Source organism: Rhinoraja longicauda, chromosome 12 (genome assembly GCF_053455715.1).
Source record: "Rhinoraja longicauda isolate Sanriku21f chromosome 12, sRhiLon1.1, whole genome shotgun sequence".
NCBI classification, from domain to species: Eukaryota; Metazoa; Chordata; class Chondrichthyes; order Rajiformes; family Arhynchobatidae; genus Rhinoraja; species Rhinoraja longicauda.
The window spans coordinates 22,592,665-22,617,851 of NC_135964.1; the positions used below are offsets into that span (position 1 = coordinate 22,592,665).

At 43.8% G+C, this 25,187-nt stretch overlaps 1 protein-coding gene across 1 annotated transcript in view; it reads left to right on the forward strand.

Moving 5' to 3' along the window:
- The window catches only part of epha6 (eph receptor A6), a 450,797-nt gene that overhangs the window by 362,662 nt on the left and 62,948 nt on the right, over positions 1-25,187 (forward strand). Inside the window, exons 6-8 of the mRNA XM_078409157.1 lie at positions 1,609-1,733; positions 6,789-6,951; positions 19,572-19,680. Coding sequence (XP_078265283.1) covers positions 1,609-1,733; positions 6,789-6,951; positions 19,572-19,680 — 397 coding nt within the window. The remainder of the gene's footprint in view (positions 1-1,608; positions 1,734-6,788; positions 6,952-19,571; positions 19,681-25,187) is intronic.

Consider the following 25,187-nt stretch of genomic DNA (forward strand, 5'->3'; position numbering starts at 1 on the left):
GCGCTGCAGCCAGAGCGAGCCTTGGACCCAAAGCTTCTCCTGCATCAGTGTAGCACCTTCCCCTCCCCCACTCCCCCCTCCCCTCCCCCCACCCCTATTCCCCCACCTCCCCCTCCCATCTGCCCATCCCCCCTCCCCCTCCCCCCCCTCGCCCCCTCCCTCCACCCTCCTCCCCACTCCCTCCCCCCTCCCCTCCCCTCCCCTTCCCCCCTTCCCCCCCTCCCCCCCACTACATCCCCCTCAACCCCCCTTATCCTCCCTCCCACCCCTCCCTCCACCCCCCCTCCCTCCCTAGGAGATAGATTTAAACTTTAACATATGAATAACTTTAAATATATAACACCGATTTCAATGAAACTTCTTCCATTTGCACCAATGGGACGACGGTGAGTAAGGTGGGCCTAAATTGTCGCGCTATCGTGTACAGTTTTGGCTGTAGTTCAGGAACAAACAAACAAGAGTTTTAGTATATAGATAGATGTCAGTGCATCCTCTAAAGTTCTTTATGGCACTTTTTGTTACTTCTAAAACAGAAGGAAGCGTGAACTAAAAGCAGATTAGTGTGGAAAGTACATAAACCTTTAAACTGAAGATTAATGATTGGTTTGGAGATGCACTTAAGTGCTCGCCCTTCCTGTGACCATGAAGTATTTTTCTCTTATTCTATATTCTATAATAACCCCACATTATGCTGTTATCTATCATTCATAATAGGAATAGCTCACCTCTATATAGTGATGAGACAAATCAATTGTTTTGATTAATCCCTTTGAACTTCTACTTTTCACTAGAACAGCCTTGAATATCTCCATTCAATAGTGCGTGTAATCATGTAATAAGTGAAATATATTAATCTTGTGTCTCTATATTAATGTTACCTGGTAACTAATGCTTGAGAGTTAGCTGGCCATTCAGAAACACAGTTGTGAATGATGGTTTTTTGACCACCACTCAAATTTAATTCGCTTGGTGACTATAGGTTTTACTCGCTGGCATGTCAATAGCAGGTGTCCACATTTTCTGGTAAAGACGGACGATTAGATAAATATTGATCAGAAACAACCAAATTGCATCAGCTTATGGTGGCATGGGAACAGTCAATAAAATGCTGACCTTCCCGGCAATCTATAGTCATCCGAAAGATTGTTTTATACAAATAAATTTGTTTGCACAAATGTTCACCTTGGTTTTATTCGGGAGCTCAGGTGCATTTGGTGCACTGTGAAAATAAATCTGGTATTATCTTTCTCACAGTCACGTTAACAAAAAGAAGCAACCTTACCTATGCTCTCTGTGAAGTATAAGCTTAGAAAACTGAGCTCCACTAGATTTGTGGTACTGTTCCTGACCCAATTGTCAAATAGCCACCAGACCAACGCATTGAGGAAGATGCAGGGCTGGGGTTGTTGATAAACCACAGCAGGTGATGGAGTCCATCAACACTGGTAGCAAGGCACTGTGGGCATCCACCTGCGAAATTGAAATAACCACAATAGCATGTTGCATTGTAACACTGTGAGGACTGCCACTGAACTGATCCAGAAGCCAGAGATTCACTTGAGTTGGTTTTCCCGATGAATATTTTCACAGAACCTTTTGTCCTTTCAGCTCCCTCTCTGGTTGGCTTTCTGAGGAAAGACTGGGCATCCCAGAACAGTATTGGTCTGTCATGGCAGGAACCTGAGCATCCAAACGGAGTCATTCTGGACTACGAGATAAAGTACTATGAAAAAGTAAGGAAAAGTCTTGAAAATATCACTGCAAATAACTCATTGTCCTGAGGTGTTTCACAGCTTAAGAGTGACAATCTCACAGTGAGACGTTTGATAAACAGTGAACAGTGTAATCATTTCAAGCGCTGATTTTAAATGAATTAAAATATCACCTTTGCAGTTCACATTCTACGTGTTAATTTCTATGAAACAAAGATCTGTTGATTTTCAATCGATGTTTCTTTTAGTTTAGTTTAGAGATACAGAGTGAAAAGGGTCCTTCCACCCACCAAGTCCGCACCGGCTAGCAATCTCCGTACAATAGCACTATCCTACACACTAGGGACTATTTACATTCTTTTACCGAAGCCAATTAACCTACAAACCTGCACGTCTTTGGAGTGTGGGAGGAAACCGGAGCACCCGGGGAAAACCCACGCTGTAACAGGGAGAATGTACAAACTCCATACAGACATGATGTGATTAATTTTACAAATATTGTTTATTACTAATAATGAATTCAGTATTAAATCTCAATTCAAATATGGATCGGACTTAGATGTCAATACACCAGAGTGCTCATTGACATCGCAGTAATGCGGTCACCCAATTGTAGGAACCTGACGATATGCACAAATATTCTAAACTCAATAGTTTACATTCATGAAAGAGAATTCCGATTACAACACTGATACCCATTTCTTTGTGTCTAGTGGTTTTTTTGTTAAATTTAAATTAGACTCAAATTTGATTTAAGTTGGAGGCAGCTCATTTGGTGCACTGCATGACACAGATGTGTGAAGGCATCCACTTTACAAGATTAACAATTAGGATGTCAAAGTATGCAGATAAAAAGGTTTGAGATGTATCCAGCAGACACGATACAGGTTCATGCATCACACTTAGCCAAAACATAAAAAGCTACAAAAAGATCTGAATGTGAAAATAAAATACTTCCTAATTGATGTAGGGAATCATATTTTTTAAATGTTAGATTAAAAGAGAGGGTGCTCAGATTTAGTTTAGTTTAGTTTAGAAACAGGCCCTTCAGCCCACCATGTCCACGCCAAGCATCGATCATCCGTTCACATTCGTTCAATGTTATTCCACTTTTGCATCCACTCTCTACACACTGGGGGGAATTAACCTACAAAACCACAGGTCTCTGGAAAGTGGGAGGAAGCCTGGAACACCAGGGCGAAACCCACACGGTCGCAAGGAGAACGTGCAAAATCCACACACAGACAGCACAGCACCCGAGGTCAGGATCGAACTAGAGTCTAAGGCGCCGTGAGGCAGCAGCTCTACCAGCTGCGCCACTCTGCTGTCCTATGGGCATTCAGGACTCGGAATGATCTGGGAATGGGGTTGAAGTTGATCGGGAATCAGGGCTGAAGTTGATTGACGAGTGGGGAGTTGATGGGGGAATTGAGGAAGGGAGAGACCAGCGAGTGGGAGCCAGATTTGATCAGGGGACTTGATCTGGGAGTGATCTGGGAAATTAGTTGATCGGGGTGGATGGTCTGGCTGTGGTTCATAGTTTGAGACCGGATTCACTTGGGAGACAGCATTAAGATTTGCGGATGAAATGGGTCGATATGAATGAGTGCAGGTAAGTAATAGGACCCAGAGTAGTATGATTAAACCTCGCTGGTATAGGAGCAGTCAGTCACTGGCCCTTCCTTGACAACCTGGCCTAAATCAGCCAGCAGAGATCCAGAGGAGATTTTTCATGCTGACTGATGTCATTTGATGTGTGTCAGGTTGAAAAGCACAATTCATGTTGGGAAGTGCCCAGTTGAATTTGTAGCAATAACATAGAAATTATGCTTATTATATTTCATTCGGGGAAAAGTCCATTTTCAATCACTTAGCACCGAAATGAGCAGTGGCAGCCATGGAAATTTCATACCTTCTAACTTAGCACAAAATAACATCGCTGGTAATAAATTAATCTAACAGACAACAACGCCACTTTTCACCATTCTATCACAGAACCTTCCAATGGAAACAGAGTTCATTATCAGGTTTGTTGTTATGCTTCATTCCTGTCGCTGCTCAGAGCTCTTTCGTTCTCCCGCTAATGTCAAACCAGAAATGAAAATCTAATGATTCGAATCCAAATTGTAGAGAATTAATTTGGGGATTGCTTCTCGAGATTAGATGTAAAACAATTGACATGCACAGAAAGTCCTCTCTTCAGCAGATACTGGCAGCTTGAAACATGTAGAAGCCACAAAAAAAACAGATAGATGCCATGGAAATAGCTATATCAGTGATTTAAGCATCAAACCTCACCGAAATGAAACGAGCAGCATTTAAAAAAAAAGAAAATCAGCTCCTTGTCACTCTGTCCCATTTGCTGACATAACAACACCAAAGACAAAGAAGGGAAATGTACCAGCTGCACATCATATCACGTAAGCATAAACAGATGAAAATTGTCCAACAGTCCTATCTCTTCCACTGTTCACATCCTTGCATCCCTCTTGTTATCACATCTTCCCCAGCCAACAATGGGCCATTACGGGCTCCACCCTTCCTGAGGTCATCTGTTGCCGGCCCTGATTTGTTCTGGCCTTATCTCGCCTCCAGTTTATTCCCCCCCCCCCCCCCCCCCCCACCTCTACTTTCAGTCCGAAGAAGTGGTCCTGACCCAAAACGTCACCTACTACTTTTCTCCAGAGATGCTGCCTGACCCGCTGAGTTACTCCAGCATTTTGTGTCTGTCTGCAGTCCCATTTTGTAGACATGTGACTTTTCATATATCTCAGCGCACATGGGAGGAAATTCTGAGTCCAGCAGCTCCACGCAGGTTGCAATATTATTCCCACCTAATAAATGACAGAAGTTACAGGAAAGAGAGGTCTAGACGGCAGTGTGGTCTGAGCTCACCAATCATACCCAAGACATTTGGAGCGGCACGGTGGCACAGCGGTAGTGACCCAGGTTTGATCCTGACTATAAGTTCTGTCCGTACGGAGTTTGTACATTCTCCCCAGGACCGTGTGGGTTTTCTCTTGGTTTCTCCGGCTTCCTCCCACACTCCAAAGATGTGCAGATTTGTAGGTTAATTGGCTTTGGTAACATTGTAAATTGTCTGCAGTGTGCAGGATAGTGCTGGTGTGTGGGGGGGTCATTGGTCGGCACGGACTTGGTGGGCCAAAGGATCTCTTTCCGCGCTGTATCTCTAGACTAAACTAAACGTGGCCCACAGTCTTCTCACTTACTCCCAACTGTCTATTTTATAATGGGAAAAGGTTGGATTGCCACGGAGCAACAGCACTGGACAGTAAAACTTATTTCCATCATTCTTACAAAATATGGCCAATGTAAAAATGATTTAACACTTATTTTCTAATACACCCTTGTGATAGAAGCTCTTAGTTTAAGGTAGACACAGCGTGCTGAAGTAACTCAGCGGGTCAGGCAGCATCCCTGGAGAAAAGGTTTAGTTTAGTTTAATGTGGATGGAGACGCAGCATGGAAACAGACCCTTTGGCCCACCGAGTCCAGGCCGACAAACAAACACCCGTACACTAGCTCTATCCTACACACTAGGGGCAATTCACTGAGGCCAATTAACCTCCAAACCTGCACTCTATTTGGAATGTAGGGGGAAACTGGAGAACCCAGAGAAAACCCACGCATCCACAGGTAGAATGTGCAAAGTCCGCATATTCAGGGTCATACCTGGGGCTCTGATGCTGTAAGGCAGCAACTCTATTGCTGTGCCACTGTGCCGCCCCCACCCCGTCAATCTTGTTTCATTAAATTAACCCCCAAAAAAGTTTGTTCTTTCAGCAAGCATAATTCTGGCACTCATGAGTATAGGCATTCATATTCATGAGAGCAATAATACTATCTTTGCAGAAGCTAATGAAGTTTGACAATTGTTGGCATGGATGGCACAGTGGTGCAGCGGTAGAGTTGCTGTCTCACAGCGCCGGAGACCCGGGTTCGATCCCGACCTTGGGTGCTGACTGTATGGAGTTTGTACATTCTCGTTGTGACCCATGTGTTTTCTCAGGGTGCTCCGGTTTCCTCCCACACTCCAAAGGCAGCACAGATTTGTAGGTTCTTTGGCTTCGATAAAATTGTAAATTGTCCCTAGTGTTTAGGATAGTGCTACTCTATGGGTGCTCTGGTCAGCGAGGATTTGGTGGGCCGAAGGGCCTATTTGAGCTTTAATGGGGATCTTTTCTTTCCTGACACTAAAAGCGCACATTGCTGCTTTTTACCCCTGTTAAGTGCATCGGTTCTATTTTTTTTTAACTCCTTCTAAGTGTGCCCAAAATTGTTCATTCAAGACTACCCACATGCACATTGGGTTTCCTCTGTAAACTAGATAGAGAAAATAAAAAAATGTATATTGCAAATTTGCCATATTGTTGTCTCCATGTTTCCCTAAGCGCTGAGCATTACCACAAGGCCTTTACATCGACTCTATACTGTAAATGGAAGTGATGGTGACTAATAATAGAAAATAGTTTGGTCCTTTCCCCAGTGCTGACTTCCTTGACCTTAGTGAACAGAAAACGTGGCCAAATAGGAATTACTCAAGCAAATGCAAAAGTGTTTATATAGATGCATTAGTTTCAGGTAGATAGTCAGAACCTTTTTCCCAGGGATGGAACTATCCAACACTAGATGGCACATCAATAAGTTGAGAGAGGTAGAGTTTGATGGAGGTGTGCAGGCCATGTTTTTTTGCACAGAGAGTAGAAGGGGCTTGGAACGCATTGCCAGGGGTGGTGGTAGAGGTAGATACGATAGTGGCATTTAAGAGGTTTTTAGCTAGGCACATGGAAGTGCAGGGAAAAGAAGGATATGGATCGTGTACAGGCAGATGAGATCAGTTTAACTCGGTTTGGTTTAGCTTAGTTTAATTTATCCTGGTCGGGTGTACCAACTTGCCATCATGTTCGTCACAAACATTATGGGCCGAAAGGCCTGTTCTAGTGCTGTACAGTTCTGTGTTCTCCAGAATGGCAGGAGGTGGTGTCAGACTGATGGACCTTTGTAATCAGCAGCAGGTATTGACCTTTTTGTAATTTATCCCCCACTCTTATGCAGGAACACGAACAGCTCAGCTACTCCTCCACAAGATCCAAATCTCCCAGTGTAATCATTAATGGATTGAAGCAGACAACGAAATATGTATTTCAGATCCGTGCCCGAACAGCAGCTGGATATGGCCGTTATAGTCAGAAGTTTGAGTTTGAAACCGGAGATGAATGTAGGTTTATCTGGATTGTTGATCATAAATATTTCATTTAATATTTCATCACATGGTGGCTTTTTTGCCTTGATCTATTTAAAGTTGCAAATATAATTACTGATTTTACAACAATCTACAGTGGCACAAATTAAATGATTAAGAATCTTTATAATTTCTTGTTAAGGCTATTAATTCTTACTGGGCAGCCTTTTCACAAAATGTACAGTGACTAACATAATTTATTTTCCATGTTAGCTACTTAACAGATTGAAATGAAATGTTATTTTCCTGATCATTTCAACACGTATATATTGTCAGCAGATCACAAATTGCTGGAGGAACTCAGTGGGACGGACAGCATCTGTGAAGGGAGTGGCCAGGTGACATTTTAGTCAGGAGCCATGGGTTCTGACCCGAGAAGTCACCTGTCCTTTCCCTCACAAATGCTGCCTGACCCACCGAGTTCCTCCAGCACGTTGTCTTTTGCTCACGATTCCAGCATCTGCAATTTCCCATGTCTCCATTATCAGCAGGTTATCGTCTTCGAATCTGTATCCAACTCAGAGGAACGGAAATTTTATATTTTTGGTCACCTGATGTCTAGCTCATGTTTCGTGGCTAATTCAACTAATCTTCTGCTGTACCATTTTTACCTGAATTCGGATCATTTAAAATTTCATGCCCAAATGTATCAGAGCACAAGTGTAACATACTTCAAATGACTTGCAATGCATAAAGGAGGTGTAATAATATATAATAATTTACTGCTTTTTATTAACTTGTTGTCAAGAAACAAAATACCGCAGATCAGAAATCTGAAATAACATTATAAAATCCTGGAGGACTCAGCTGGTCAGGCAACATCAGATGGGGATTCTGATGATAGATCGTCAACTTAGTCATAGAGTCATAGAGACATACAGCTTGGAAACAGGCCTTTCGGCACACTTGTCCACGCTGACCAACATGCCCTATCTACTCTAGTTCCTCCTGCTTGGGTTTGGCCCACATCCTTCTAAACCTATCCTATCCATGTACCTGTCGACCATGTACCTTACTATAAGACTAACGTAAAAGTTAACTCCAGCATCTTCCATGTAGGTTTCCTTTTCTGATTACTTTCGTCTTTTTCTTAATTGGCTGGTGAATACCTGAGACAAAACTTTGGTTGTATATATAAATCGCATTTTGGGAGAGATGTTGGCAAACGAACTTGACCAGCAGGAATCTGGACACAAAATGCTGAAGTAATTCAGTGGGACAGGCAGTATTGCTGGAGAGAAGGAATGGGTGACGTTTCGGGTCGAAACCCATCTTCAGACAAATGGGTCAGTTTTTTGCTACTGATACAAAATCAATGAATTGAGAAGGAAACCATCCCCATTGTTGCATTTTCTAGTCCAGATTAGTGCAACAAGACATTGAAATGAAACAAAATGCAGAATATTTTATGGACTACATGATTGTTTTTATCAAATAATCAATTGTTAAAATAACCAATAAGTCGAAACATAAGTAATGTGTTTTGAAAAATTATAGCCCTGGAACTGGGCATAGAGCAGTGTGGTCCATCAAATTATAATGTGAAGAAACAAAGAAGCACGAAGGCTACTTTATAAAAGAAGAATACAAAATGCTGGAGTAACTCAGAGGGTTAGACAGCATTTCTGGAAGACATGGACAGGTGACGTTTCAACACAGGACCCTTCTTCAGACTCGGACTACAATGTGTGATTAATGTTATTCTTGTGATGTGGCCATGTGTTTCACTAACAGTGAGGCAGATATTTAAGCAAACATTAGCCTTCTAAAGTGCTCTCCTGATCTGAGCCATTGTCCAGAAGTCAGGGAGTGAAATGATGCCTGGAATCATCAGGGATGACCACAACGCTGCAGAAACAAGGAACTGCAGATGCTGGTTTCCACAAAAAGACACAAAGTTCTGGAGTAATTCAGCTAGTCCGGCAGCATCTCTGGTGAACATGGATGAGTGACATTTTGGGTTGGAACCCCATAGTATTGATTTTGATCAAATTAAACCATTGGAAAACATTGAATTGTCCTTCTGTAAAAGACCATTGACATGCATATTTGCAGGCAACGAACAGTCAAATCAAACAAAACAAACTAAAACCTTAAGCTTTTTTTGTCAGATCCACAAAATTTGATTCAATCTTGGACTGTTCCCAGCAAAATATCAATGTTAAAAAAAAGAAGGGTCCCAACCCAAAACGTCACCTATCCATGTTCCCCAGAGATATTGCCTGACCCGCTGAGTTACTCCAGCACTTTGTGTCCTTTGATGACCACATTGCTGACCATCTCTCAGCATAGTCCTCCTCCATTCTTGGTAAGGTCCCTGTCGGTGACAGTCCCTGTTCACAGGTACCTCTCCTCTCTCATTTACCAATCAAGGGCAGTCTTGACCAGAAGCCACTGCTTTAAAAGCTCCCACCATTGCCAGAGATTCCGCTGCATAACGTTGGAACCAATGCGTGGTTTCTATCCAGAGTGCAAGTGTGCTTATTTATGTTAGAATATCCATTTAAAACTGTACAGATCTGCTGTGTAACACCACTTTAATATGCATTTTTATTTACAGAAAAATCTTGGTTAATGGGTTTCCCCAAAAGAGAAGGAAGAAATAATATGAGTGTGCGAAATGTTATTGATTTTAGAGATACAGCATGGAAACAGATCCTTCTGTCCATCGACCATCGATTAAAGGGCGGCACAGTGGCGCAGCGGTTGAGTTGCTGCCTTACAGCTCCAGAGACCCGGTTTTGATCCTGACTATTGGATACTGTCTGTGTGGAGTTTGTTCGTTCTCCCTGTGACGGCTTGGGTTTTCTCCGGGTGCTCTGGTTTCCTCTCACATTCCAAAGACATGCAGGTTTGTAGGTTAGTACTGTGAATTGTCCCTATTGTGTAGGATGGAGCTAGTGTGCGGATGGTCGCTGGTCGGAGGGGTCTCGGTAGGCCAAGGGGCCTGTTTCCACGCTGGACCTCTAAACCAAACGAAACCTGTTCACACTAGTACTATGTTATTCCATTTTCTCATCGACTCCCTACACACCAGGAGCAATTTACAGTGGCCAATTAACCTACAATCCCGCATGTCTTTGGGATGTGGGAGGATACCGGAGCAACCGGAGGAAACCCACACGGTCACTGGGCGAACGTGCTAGCTCCACATAGACAGCACATGAGGTCAGGATCGCACTCGGGTCTCTGGTTCTGTGGGGCATTAACTCTACTGCTGTGCCACTGTGCTGCTCCGGTATTGTTCTTTTCCAATATATCATCAGTAACGTCTATCCATCTGCCTGCGTGCCATTTTCTGTGTTACTGCCCCAATGTACCACAGTTGGATTCCAGAACATCACAGAGTCTCAGATTGCACTCAGGTGGCCTGAACTGGACCCTTGTTCAAAGTGACCTACAGGAAAGGATCTACTATCTCACTGCACAGCTTGTTTATGACCAGAAAGTAAAGTCTTACTTTGCAGGACCCGTTACTGATAAATCAGGGCAATGTACTAACTCTGACCTAGAAATACAAGTCTCTGGATGGTTTCTGAGAAAGTTTGACTATCCTCAACTGGAATCACAGATTACCGGTGAGGTTTCCCAGGGCATGTGCTGACCTTAATAGAGAATAATAATTGGGAATGCCATCGGCATTCTGAATGTATACTTTAGTTCCCTTGATCAGTCTGAAAACATCCTGTAATATAGTCTTACTGGCGTCTTGAGGACAGCTTGCTACATCACTTGACCTCACTCACAACACACTATCTAGTGCAGCTTCTCCTAAAGTGCTCCAGGGTGAAAGAAGCTCTCTGAAAAAGACAAATTAAGGCAAGGCATTCAAACAATTGAAAGACCTTCAAATTTCGCCTTTTTTTTTCCAATTGACTTGAAAAACATTTATTGACTTTGAATGAAGCAGTTGGTCTGTCTGAAGCAAAATCGAATTACATTTCCTCAGGATGGAAATGTCAAGGACTAGAGGGCATAGCTTTCAGGTGAGAGGGATAAGTTTAAAGGAGGCCAGGGCAAGTTTTTACATGTAAAATGGTAGGTGTCTGGAATGCACTGCCAAGGGTGGTGGTTGAGGCAGATACAGATGTATCTTAGAAGTATTTTAGATGGCTAGGCAGGGAATGGAGAAACATGGATTACATGCAGGCAGAGGAGATTAGTTTAATTTGGCTTCTCAGCAGGTCAGGCAGCATCTCAGGAGAGAAGGAATGGGTGACGTTTCGGGTCGAGACCCTTCTTCGACATCTCGACCCAAAACGTCACCCATTCCTTCTCTCCTGAGATGCTGCCTGACCTGCTGAGTTACTCCAGCATTTTGTGAATAAATACCTTCGATTTGTACCAGCATCTGCAGTTATTTTCTTACAGTTTAATTTGGTTTCATGTTTTCACCGTCTTTGTGGGCCGAAGGGGTCTGTTCCTGTGCTGTAATGTTCAATGTTCTACGTACACGATAGTCGCCACTGCCCCTATCCTTGTGGTTTAGACTTCAGAGATACAGCATGGAAACAGGCTCTTCGGCCCACCGAGTCCACTCCGATCAGCAATCACACCAGACACTAGCACTGTCCACCAACTAGGAACAATTTAAAATTTACAGAACCCAATTAACCTACAAACCTGTACGTCTTTGAAGATTGGGAGGAAACCAGAGCACCCGGAGAAAACCAACGTGCTCACAGGGAGAACGTACAAACTACGTACAGACAGCACCCATAGTCAGGAGTTGTAGGGCAAGCAGAGAGACTCAGCCCATCAGTGAGCAAGAAACAATTGCTCACCCTGTTGCCATTGTGTGCACTGACCTGAGACCTACTGTTATAAACATGAACTGCAGATGCTGGCTCACATCGAGTTCCTGTACATCTGCGAGACCAACCATAGACTCGGCAACTGTTTTGCTGATCACTTCCGCTTGGTCACCCTAGGCCTACTACATCTCCCGGTAGCCAATCATTTCAACTCCCCTTCCCATTCTCACACTGACCTTTCTGTCCTGTGCCTCCTCCATTGCCAGAGTGAGGCCACACACAAACTGGAGGAACAGCACCTCATATTTTGCTTGGGTAGCTTACAACCCAGTGGTATGAACGTTGAATTCTCTAATTTTAGGTAACTTTATACAAACACTCTCCTCCGCTTTCCTCCATTAAAAGTTAGTTAACCAGTTCCACAGTTCGCAACAATGTATTTTACGGTCTCTAGCCAACAATTTGGTCTATTAGGGAGCCACCTTGCCTGATGTCATCAGGCCGGCACTGGTTTATCCTGGTCATTTCTTGCTTCCAGTGTGAAGATGGGGCCCCGACCTGAAACATCACCAATCCATTGGCAAGCAGGCAGAGATGCTGCCTGACCTGCTACATTACTCCTGCATTTTGTATCTTATCTTCAGAGTTAATGTTGCTGTTCTACACATCACCCTTACCCTGTAGAGTGGCTGTTGGCTTTCCCAAAGCAATTGAGCCAACTAATTCACCTGGGCACAAAGACCTGCAGATGCTGGAATTTTGTGTAGAACACAAAGTGCTGGAGTAACACAACAGGTCAGGCAGTTGGGACACTTCCTTTTTGAGATTTTGATTAGTACAGGTGTCAGTGGTTATGGAGAGAGGGCAGGAGCATGGTGTTAGGAGGGAGAGATAGATCAGCCATGATTGAATGGCGGAGTAGACCTGATGGGCCGAATGGCCTAATTCTGCTCCTATCACATATGACCTTGTGAGATCTTCCTGGGGGAAGGGAGATGTAAAGGGACTGGATGTCCATGGTAAAGATGAGGTGAGGAATTAAAAGTTATTGAAGTGTTGCAAAGTGTGTGAGGGGCTTTGGGTGTAGGTTGGAAGGGACTGGGAAAGGGGGGACAAGATGGATTCAAGGTATTTGGAGATGAGCTCGGCGGGACAGGAGCAGGGAGAAACACTGGGTCTGCCAAGGCAGTTCTGCTTGTGGATTTTGGGAAGGCGATAAAAACGGATGGCATGGGTTTGGGAAACTAAGGATGGAGGCTGAGGAGGTGAGATGGCCAGAAGTGCCCTGAGCCAAACCGTGGCCTATACATGTCCTCCTGAGATGCCGCCTCTGAGTTACTCCAGCACTTTGTGTTGAACAACAAATTTACCTTGTAGTCTATTGCCCAGAAGGGAACTGTTGTAGCCCCTTTGAGATAAAGAGTTAAACTTGGCCAAAGGAATCATAGTCCAAAGTTGAGAACATGACTTGAAGTTCTAGTTGAAACTGCATGGGTTAATCCTTCTCAACAGAAGTGCACTTGGCCAGAGCTCTGACATAATAAGAGATTTCTCAATGTAGTAGCCAGCATGGAATTAGAACATGATCCAGCATTAGTTTTTACAGATGCAGCAATTAATTGAATACATATTGCTACAGTTCATATGGGAGCATCACCATTTAATTATGGATGAACTGAAACACAGAAAGCACAATTTGAAGCCTCTACTCTATAGAGTTTACCTGTCATACGTATTCCTGAATTTCTGGTTTATTAGCTACTAGAGTCACAGAGTCAGGCAGCCTGGAAACAGGCCCTTCAGCCCAACTTCCCCATTCCAACCCCACCTATGCTAATCCCACCTGCCTGTGTTTGGCCCATAAACCTCTGAACCTTTCCTGTCCATGTACCTGTCCAAATGTATTTTAAATGTTGTGATAGTACCTGCCGCAACTACTTCCTCTGGCAGCTCATTCCATACACCCACCACCTTCTATGTCAAAATGTTGCTCATCAGGTTCCTATTAAATCTTTCCTATGTCCTCTGGTACTTGATTCCCCTGCTATGGTTAAAAGATGCTGTGCATCTACCCTATCTATTCCCTTCATGATCTTTTACCACCTCTGTAACATCATCCCTCAGCCTCCTGAGCTCCAAGCAATAAAGTTCCAGCCTGCCCATCCTCTCCCAAAAGTAATCAATACATGATTTCACGACATATTGATAATTAGAGTAATTTAGCACAGATACAGGCCCTTCGGCCCAACTTGCCCATGCCGACCATGATACATTGTGCATTCATCAAATGGAAATAAGAAGCAATTATAAAGTTTAATTCAACATCTTTTCTGTTCTATTCTGTTGAGACTTACAGTTTTCCTCTCACAAATACCTTTGGTAGATTTTCTTATCCATATCAGCCTTTGCTGGTTTACAAACAAAGACACAAAGTGCTGGAGTAAGTCAGCGGGTCAGGCAGCATCTCTGGAAAAGCCTTCGGTCCACAATGTCTGTGTCAAACATGAAGCTTAGACCATCTCTTATCCACCTGTGCATAATCTATATCACCCCATTCCCTGCATATCCATGTGCCTACACAAAAGCCTCTTAAATGCCACTGTTGTATCTGCCTCAACCACCAACCCAGGCAGTGCATTCCAGGCACCCAGCACCCTCTCTGTAAAAAAGTTGCCCTGCACATCTCCTTTAAACTTTTCTCCCTCACCTTAAAGTTTTGCTCGCTAGCATTTGATTTTCCCATCCTGAGAAAAAGGTTCTGACTGTCTATCCTCTCTTAAGCCTCTCATAATTTTAAATACTTCCATCAGGTCTCCTCGCAAACTCAGGCGTTCCACAGAAAACAATCCAAGTCTGTCCAACCACTCATTGCAGCTAATACCTCCTAATCCAGGTAACATTCTGGTAAACCTTCTCTGCACCCTTTCTAAAGATTCAAAGCTCTTTGATCCATGAAATCCTAGAGAAATTATGCATTCAGATTAAGTGTTGCTCTTATGCTGAATTGACACTGGAATTTAGAAGATTGAGGCGGGATCTTATAGAAACACAAAATTCTTAAGGGGTTGGACAGGCTAGATGCAGGACAAGGGGTCACAGTCCAAGGATAAGGGGGAAGTCTTTTAGGACCGAGATGAGAACGTTTTTTTTCACACAGAGAGTGGTGAATCTGTGGAATTCTCTGCCACAGAAAGTAGTTGAGGCCAGTTCATTGGCTATATTTAAGAGGGAGTTAGATGTGGCCCTTGTGGCTAAAGGGATCAGGGAGTATGGAGAGAAGGCAGGTACAGGATACTGAGTTGGATGATCAGCTATGATCATATTGAATGGCGGTGCAGGCTCGAAGGGCCGAATGGCCTACTCCTGCACCTATTTCCTATGTTTCTATGTAACATTTATATGGTACACATACTTGTGTTTCAAGCATGAAACACAATGATGTGTACCATATAAATGGTACACCTGTACCCATTCAGTATCTGGACACATCAACAAGCCACTATAATTTAACGCAAAGTAACATTGTTTACCAGTCCAGTGCATGCGTGATGCAAGCACAATAGTCAGTGCACTGATTAAACAGTATAATGAATTTGAACAGACTAACCACCATTAAAGCTTAATCAAATATGACCACAAAATTGTAGTATGTCTGCAATTATAATTCAGTAATTGCTGATTGGATAAAATTAATTAAATTCAGTCCACAGTAATTGGCTTTGTTGCTGTGGTTTAAGTGCTGGTTTAAACATTTAACCTACCTTTTAAAACCATTTATAAATTGCAAACTGATGTTATTAACTTCCCAGGTTGTACTTTGACACCAGGTCAATCATCATGCAATCCGATCAACGTAAAAAATTACTTACAACCCAATCATTAACACATTTTAAGATTTTCAAAATGGAGGACCACGGCTATTAGATTTCTTTGTATCAGTTATGGAATCTTGTTAAATCACAGCAATCTGATATCAAAATTTTCACAATTCTCCATTTTCATAAGTAAAGTTAACTATTTAGAGTAGAAACGGTGAAATGCAGATGCTGGTTTATACCAAAGATACACACAAAGTGCTGGATTAACTCTGCAGGTCAGGCAGTATTATTAGCGTCATAGAGTCATACGGTGTGGAAACAGGCCCTTCGACCCAGCGTGCCCACTATGACCAACATGTACCATCTACACTAGTCCTACTTGCCTGTGTTTGACCCAGATCCCTCCAAGCCTGTCCCCATACACTAACGCTATCCTACACACTAGGAGCAATTTACAATTTTTACCTTCAAACCTGTACATCTTTAGAGTGTGGGAGGAAACCGGAGCACCTGGGGAAAACCCACGCGGTCATGGGGAGAACGTGCAAACTCTGTTCAGATAGCACCCGTGGGCAGGAACAAACCCGGGTCTCTGGTGCTGGAAGGCAACAACTCTACCACTGTGCCACCATGCTGCCCACCGTGCCACACATATATAGGAGACACAAGCTGCTGATTTACAAAAAACACACAAAGTGCTGGTGTAATTCAGGGAATCAGGCAGCATCACTGGGGAGCCTGGATAGGTGACATTTGGCCTGGTGCTGTGTGGCAGCAGCTCTACTAACAGCGCCACTGTTCTGCCCAATGTATTGCCAGGAAGGGCACATGCATGTGACCGAACCTTATTAAAAGTAAGAAGGCTATTATTATCCAGCATATAATGGGTGACACACTGGTGCCAGAATCCTGGATTCAATCCTGACCTTGGGTGCTGTCTGTGTGGAGTCTGCACATTCTCCCCATGACCGCGTGGGTTTTCTCCCAGTGCTCCATTTCCTTCCACATCCTGTGCAGGTTTGTAGGTTGATTGGCCTCTGTAAATTGGTCCCTGTGTGCAGGGAGTGGATGTGAAAGTGGATAACATGGAACCCGTGTGAATGGGTGATCAAAAGGGCCTGTTTCCATGCTGTATCTCTAAACTCTATAAATCCGTAAAGGCCCTGACACCTGTGTTAAAAGGCTGACGGGGAAGCCTGAAAAATTACCCTCATCAATGGGGAGGCAGCTGTCACACGGAAAATGAACATTCACCCCAGAACTATTCATCCATGTCGACATTTCCCACTCTGAAAACAGGCATAACATGTACTTCTTTCAGTTTAACAATCTTAATTTTTCAGTGGTTGTTCGAGCCTATTTATATATAAAATTAAAACAACAGCTTACGTTAATATAAATGTCCTTATCTGGATCCAATCATATATGCACCGTTTACGCCAGGGTTCAGATAGTGCTGTCGTTACAGACATTTATCATTATGTTATTTATTTATACGATCCAGATTGTGTGCCACTGGAGTCAATGTTGTGCCTTAACCTAGGACTGATAAATGGGCTTTCAGAGCGAAAGAAAATGCATATTATTTAATATTATTGAAACTGGAACAAATTAGCAGTTCAAAAATGAAGTTAATTAATATTAGAATTTACAATTATAATTTATGTACACTATTATTTCCTGACATGGTTCATCATTTAACCTAATTGAAATAATTACATCATAATTAATGTAGATAAATTCATGTGCCAGGTACCTAGAACATGCATGCATGCAATTCCTCCAAAAATGAGTACTCATGCACGACAAAATCATGTTTCTGTGCATCCACACACACTAAGGAGCCACACACACGTCTATAGAACAGAACAGCACAGCACTATCCTACACATTAGGGACAATTTACAATTTTTACCAAAGCCAATTAAGCTACAAGCCTGTACGTTTTTGGAATGTGAGAGAAAACCGGAGCACCCGGAGAGGTTTAATGTGAGGGGGGAAGATTTAATAGGAATTTGAGGGGTGACTTTTTCACTCAAAGGATGGTGGGTGTATCCAACGAGCTGCCGGAGGAGGTAGTTGAGGCAGGTACTATCGCTACTTTTGAAAAACATTTAGACATGTACAGGATAGGATAGGTTTAGAGGGATATGGGCCAATGGTAGGCAGGTGGAACTAGTGTAGATGGGACATACTGGTAGGTGTGGGCAAGTTGGGATGAAGGGCCTGTTTCCACGCTGTATGACTCTATGACACCTGCTAAAAACTCACGCATTCAAGGGAGAACGTACAAACACCGTATATCCATAGACAGGATCAAACCTGGGTCTTTGGTGCTGTAAGGCAGCAGCTCTAACACTACACCACCTTGGAAATATTCGTCCGTTCCTTCATCAGGGAAACGAGACTGCAGGCACTGGAACCTGGAGCCGTCCTGATGCAGGGTCTCAAACTGAATGTTCACCATCCCGCTACATCCACGGTTGCTCCCTGAGTCATTAAGTTCCTCCAGCAGCTCATTACCTGCACCATTCCTTCATCGTCCAAATCCTGAAATTCCCTCCTCGACAAGATTGTGAGAGTACCTTCACCAGAAGAACTGTAGTGATTCGAAGTGGTGGCCCGTCTCTCCTTGCTAATGGCTAATTAGAAAGTATTACCTGTAAGGAGAATAGCTGGCTTTGTCTGAAATCCTCACACCCCATAAAGTGAAAGAAAAGCTATCTCAAAACCACCATGACTTAAATCTGACTGCATCGGAAAAGTTGGGTGGATACAAACGTGAATTAAATGAGGAAGTGTAATGTTTAAATTTAGTTTAGAGTTTAGTTTAGAGATTTGGCGTGGAATGATGCTCTTTGGCCCAAATCCCCATGCTGAACAGGACGGCAAGTTAAACTGATCTCCTTTGCCTGCACGTGATCCATATCCCTCTATTCCCTGCATAAATGCCCCTATTGTATCTGCCTCCACCACCATCATCGGCAGCGAATTCCAGGCACATCACCTTTAGACTTTGTCCCTCTCACCTTAAAGCTGTGCACTCTAGTCTTTGACATTTCCATGCTGGGATAAAGGTTCTGACTGTCCACCCTATCTATGCCTCTCATAATTTTATATACTTCATCGAGTCTCCAGAGAGAACAATCCAAGTTTATCCAACTTCTCCTTGTGGCTAACACCCTCTAATCCAGGCAGCATTCTGATAAACCTCTTCTGCACCCGATAATCTGTATTTAGTCTATCCTCTGTAAATCGTTATGGTCTCATCTGAGGGCCCCTGTGAATACCAACAAATATTTGCTCTCACAATTTTAGAGATTGGGCATGTTTGTGTCCTTTGGTATTCGATATTCTTAGCGTTTTTACATGAAGCACTCAGTATTTTATTGGCCTGTTCTTTGCAATAGTAGTGACAGTAAAACTTATGGCATTCCTCATCATTGTTCTATAAAATGATGAGCAATCTCGGGATTTAATGCATAGTTCAGCATCACTGCTGTCAGTGAGTGATTCCGTATTCCTCCATAGGGTGCACTGCATGCAATCTTTTCAAATTCCATCAAGAGAAATTGCTTGCATTGGCAAAAAAATGTAAGCTGTTTATAAATCTTGTGCTAAATTGTTTAAAGCCATACTGAATTTTCAATGGGTAATTAAGCTGCAATTATTGTACACCAAACCGTCTGGGTCTAAAATAACTAATTTAATGTCTTGTAATTCCCTGAGATAAATACTTTGAATTTATAAGTTAATATTTAATAATAAATGTAAATATTGTATTTGTGTAGTTCTGGATTTTTTAAGTACTACAACATGTGAAAAAGCATATTTAGCTTTCTGTATAATGTTAAAATATTAACTTAAACTATGTTTTTTGCTTCCTGATATGTTGTTCATGATATTGTTCCTGTGATTGGCTGCTAAGCCGTTAATGGCACGTAATTATTTCTTCATCCTGCATTTGTATATCGGTGTGTTTTGTTGCAGTTTTCATTGCTCTGTTTTCCCATTTCTATTCCAGCATCTGATATTGCCACAGAACAGGGGCAAGTCTTGGTCATAGCAACCGCTGCAGTTGGAGGCTTCACACTCCTTGTTATCCTGACCCTCTTCTTCCTCATCACTGGCAGGTAAAGAATATTTTGTGTGTCCTTACACTGGAGTTCGATCACCCTTTGCTTTGTCAATTGCACTTGAATTCGATTTAATTGAATTCACGTTCAGTATTATCTTGATCTGTTTGGACAGCATGCTAAACAAAGCTTTTCACTCTACCTCTACACATGACAATAAACTAAGCCTCACAGCGTCTGAGACCCGGGTCCAATCCTGACCTCAGCTGCTGTCTGTGTGGAGTCAATAGTCAATAGTCAATAGTCGTTTATTTGTTACATACACATAAATGTGTAGTAAAATGAAACATTACCCACAGTTGAACAATAAGACCAATAAGATTAATCAATAAAAATGCAATAACACATACAATCACAACTAACACCAAACAAAAAGAAACATCCATCACAGTGAGTCTCCTCCAGTCCCTCCTCACTGTGATGGAAGGCCAGAATGTCTTTTTCTCTTCCCTGCCGTCTTGTCCCGCGGTCAGGCTGTTGGAGTTGCCACGTCGGGGCGGTCGGGGCTCCCGACATTGAAGGGGGGCTGGGCGGTGAAAAAAAATCCCGCGGCCTATTTCAGGCCGCGCCGGACGGTGAAAGATCCGCGGCGGGCCGACCCAAGCCCCGCGATTCGGGGCGGGCGAACACGTTGCCTCTGCCGCTGCCGGAGCTCCCGATGTCGGCCCCCATCCAGGGGCCTGCGGGCTTCCGACGTCCACGCGGCCCGCGCCGGAGCCTCCGGAGACGAGTCGCAGCCGTTCCCGCAGCATTCGCAGGCAGCCAGCGCCGCAGGTGGTGAGTCCGGACCGCGGGCTCTGCGAACCAGAGACCCAGGTGGTCCCAGGTGCATGGCCGGTGGTAGGCCGCAACGGGAACGGAGACACGGCACAGAACAAAGGTCGCGTCTCCGTTCTGGAGAGAGAATGTTACAGTTACAGTTCCCGTTCCCTCCCCCCCACCCCCCCCAAAAACATAACATACAACACTACATCATATTAACACTACAATTGAGACAAAAACAACAAAAAACACAAAAGACAGACGGACTGCAGGCAAGCCGCAGCTGCGACGGCTCCCTGTGGCTGCATGGGTTTCCTCCGGGTGCTCTAGTTTCCTCCCACATCCCAAAAACATGTAGGTTTGTAGGATAATTGGCATCTGTAAGATTGTCTCTCGTGTACAGGGAGTGGATGCAAAAGCAGGATTACAAGGAACTAGTGTGAACGGATGGTCGATGATCAGCATGGACTAGAAGGGCCTGTTTCCTTGATATATCTATAAACTAAAGTAAACTAAACCCTCTTCTCTGTCATATTTGCCCAACAAAATCATGCTTCCTCCATTCTCGTGTTGTGTGCTAGTGTAATCTAAGTTGGCAACAAATTTGTTTTACCTCTGCTGATACTAATTTTGATTGATATCATTGGAAATACAATTCAGCCGAGAAATTAAATGACTTCCATGCCTGGTCTGAAACAATCAACTGCATCTCATATTGTTATAACATCAGACTGTAACTTTCCAGTAATTCACTGGATTAATTCACAGAAGGTATCATTCACCTTAAAATTCACCCATTATCTTGAAAATGTTAAGAAATTAGCCACATCTGCAATCTCTTATTTCCACATCTCCTTCCATTCTCTTCCTCTACCTTCTGCAGCACTTTGTGTTTTCTTTTTATAAACCAGCATCTGCAGTTCCTTGTTTTTGGAATATGAGGAGTTGTTCTTCAAGGTAATATTCAAGATGGCTATTCGCTCCATCCTAATTGCAGACTGAAGTAATTTGCCAAGAACAGACATGAGGGCTAACTGGGCCTTCAGTCCCTGGTTTTCCCCTCTCACCCTTCAGAAATTCCACCCACAATTTTATAAACTAAAGTCACATTTCCCGAACTGAAAGAACTTTAGAAGATTAATCCATTTTAAACTATATTAATATTTAAGTATCATAGATTATATTTCTTATGGCTTATATTTTTATTATGCATATGTGGAAATAAGATGCCGATATGGTTGGAAATTTTCCATTTGAATTCTGATTTTTCATATGAAAATGCACAGCCAATGTGTAATATTTATAAGTGCATGATTGAATCTGTCACCAGCAGGTGATTTAAAGGTATTCAATGTGATTGCTTTCACCATTGACTGATAGGATATAGGATATAAGTTTGTGGTTATAATTCCCTAAGCAGTTGGTTTGACCTTAGTGATACCACAAGAGACGGGTGTCAGCTGGACATTGACCACTGTCTATTTGGGAGGTCAAAGTAGGAGCGCTGATTTGCCAGATCTTGATATTGACTGGGCTCCTTTAGACTTTCGAGATGCAGCGTGGGAACGGATCCTTCGGACCACCGAGTCCGCGCCGACCAGCGATCACCCCGTACACTAACACTATCCTACACACCAGGGACAATTTACAATTTTTACCTGAGCCAATTAACCAAGAAACGTCTTTGGAGTGTGGAAGGAAAGCAGAGCACCTAGAGAAAACCCCCTCGGTCGCAGGAAGAATGTACAAACTCCATACAGATAGCACCCATAGTTAGAATCGAACCCTGGCCTCTGGTGCTGTAAGGCAGCAGCACGACTGCTAGAAACAATTTGGTGGGAAATTGAATAGCCCCTACAGTAAACTTACAAATCTGAAAGATTGTGGGTGAAATCCATAGCTTTAGTTTAATTTAGTTCATTATTGTCATGTGTACCAAGGTGCAGTGAAAAGCTTTTTTGTTGCATGCTATAGGGTCAGTGAAAAGACTATACATGATTGCAATCAAGCCGTCCGCAGTGTACAGATACTGGATCAAGGGAAGAACGTTTATTGTAAGATAAAGTCCAGGAGAGTCCGATTAAAGATAGTTTGATTATCTCTAATGGGTTAGATGGTAGGTCAGGACTACTGCTTCCCACCCGGTCCCCTGCAAAAAGTCTATCCCCTACTCCCAATTCCTCCGCCTACGCCGCATCTGCGCCCGGGATGAGGTGTTTCAGACTAGGGCTTCCGAGATGTCCTCGTTCTTCAGAAAACGGGGCTTCCCCTCCTCCATTATAGATGAGGCTCTCCCTAGGGTCTCTTCTACATCCCGCAGCTCCGCTCTTGCTCCCCCTCCCCCCACTCGCAACAAGGACAGGATCCCCCTCGTTCTCACCTTCCACCCCACCAGCCAGCGGATCCAACATATCATCCACCAACATTTCCGTCACCTACAACGGGACCCCACCACTGGCCATATCTTCCCATCCCCTCCCCTCTCTGCGTTCTGCAGAGACCGTTCCCTCCGTAACTCCCTGGTCCACTCGTCCCTTCCTACCCAAACCACCCCAACCCCGGGCACTTTCCCTTGCAACCGCACGAGATGCAACACCTGTCCCTTTACCTCCCCCCTCAACTCCATCAAAGGACCCAAACAGTCTTTCCAGGTGAGACAGAGGTTCACCTGCACCTCCTCCAACCTCATCTATTGCATCCGCTGCTCTAGATGTCAACTTATTTATATCGGCGAAACCAAGCGCAGGCTCGGCGATCGCTTCGCTGAACACCTGCGCTCGGTCCGCATTAACGCAACTGATCTCCCGGTGGCCCAGCACTTTAACTCCCCCTCCCATTCCCAGTCTGACCTCTCTGTCATGGGCCTCCTCCAGTGCCATAGTGAGGCCCGCCGGAAATTGGAGGAGCAGCACCTCATATTTCGCCTGGGCAGTTTGCAGCCCGGTGGTATGAACGTCGACTTCTCCAACTTCAGATAGCTCCTCTGTCCCTCCCTTCCCCTCCTCCTTCCCAGATCTCCCTCTATCTTCCTGTCTCCACCTATATCCTTCCTTTGTCCCACCCCCGACATCAGTCTGAAGAAGGGTCTCGACCCGAAACGTCACCCATTCCTTCTCTCCCGAGATGCTGCCTGACCTGCTGAGTTACTCCAGCATTTTGTGAATAAATCGATTTGTACCAGCATCTGCAGTTATTTTCTTATACTATAGGTCAGGACTACTACCAAGTTGGTGGTAGGATGGTTCAGTTGCCTGATAACAGCTGGAAAGAAACTGTCCCTGAATTTGGAGCTATACATTTTCACACTTCCGTACCTCTGGCCGGATGGGAGAGGGGAGAAGAGGGAGTGACTGGGGTGAGACTGGTGCGTTATTATGCTGGTGGCCTTGCTGAGGCAGCATGAAGTGTGGATGGAGTCAGTGGAAGGGAGGTTGGTTTGAGTGATGGTCCAGGCTTCGTCCACAACACTGCAATTTCTCGTGGTCTTGGATGGAGCTGTTCCCAAACCATACTGGTGGATTGCATCGACTGTTTCGTTCCCAACTATGGGTGCTATCTGTACCGAGTTTATATGTTCTCCCTGTGACCGCGTGGGTTTTTTCCAAGACCTTTGGTTTCCTCACACATTCCAGACGTACAGGTTTGTAGGTTAATTGGCTTGGTATAAATGTACAATTGTTTGCAGTGTGTTTAGGATAGTGCGGGATTCGCTGGTACGATGAATCGGTGGGCCGAAGGGCCTCTTTCCGCGCTGTGTCTCTAAGCTATACAAAACTAAAGAACATGGCAATCTCATGTCGGACAGGGGCAGAGAGTTTATCTTTCGGCTCAGTCCCCGTTGGCTTTTGAAGGAAGAATGATCCCAGGATAATAGCTCTTCTGGATACAGTCACCTTCAGATGCAGAGTATTGAAACAAGGACATGCAAATGCTGGTTTACACAAAAGGACACAAGTTGCTGGAGTAACTTAGAGGGTCAAGGAGCATCTCTGGAGAACATGAATGGATAACATTTCAGGTCGCGACACTTCTTCAGACTGATTGTAGGGGCGGGAGAAGAAAGCTGGGAGAGAGGAGAAGCAGGACGAAGCATGGCAGGTAATAGGTAGACACAGATGAGGGGGGAGGGGTTGATAGGCAAATGGTTGGAACAAAGGCCCGAGTTTAGGATTGAAGAGTTGTAAGTTGTGTAGCCAGAAGAAGGAATGTCGGAGGAGGAGGAGGAGGAGGAGGAGGAGGAGAGCAATTGGAGAGAAACACCCACATCTGGCTTAGATGTGATGTCCTTTCCCAGGTAATGGACTCAGTTACCCATGGAATAAGTGATGGAGAGCTGGATGTATATCCAAGTATAACATCAGAAAAGAATGGGAGGTAATAATAAACAACTAGAAAAGGGACAGAAATTTCCTTGTTGTAAAAACAATTTAACTAAAGTTGACTCAGTGAGAAACAAAATGATTTAAGGCCCATGTTTCATGATGTCAAGATTAGTTTACTGTTAAAAACCCCATTTTTCACCACGGCAGAAAGTTGGTTTCTTTTATTTTGCTTTCTTTAACCATCTCCTGACATGGCATCGTTAAAATTTTAATTGGTGGAAGTACAGCACTGTGCCTCCTCTGTTTGTTGCTCCTTTTTGGGTTTCTTGTGTCACTCGTTAGGGAAATAAGCGATTTGTTTCCTGTCCCCTGTTGCTGTTCATTCGTAGTCAGACAATAGCTGATATTTCATAAAAGGAA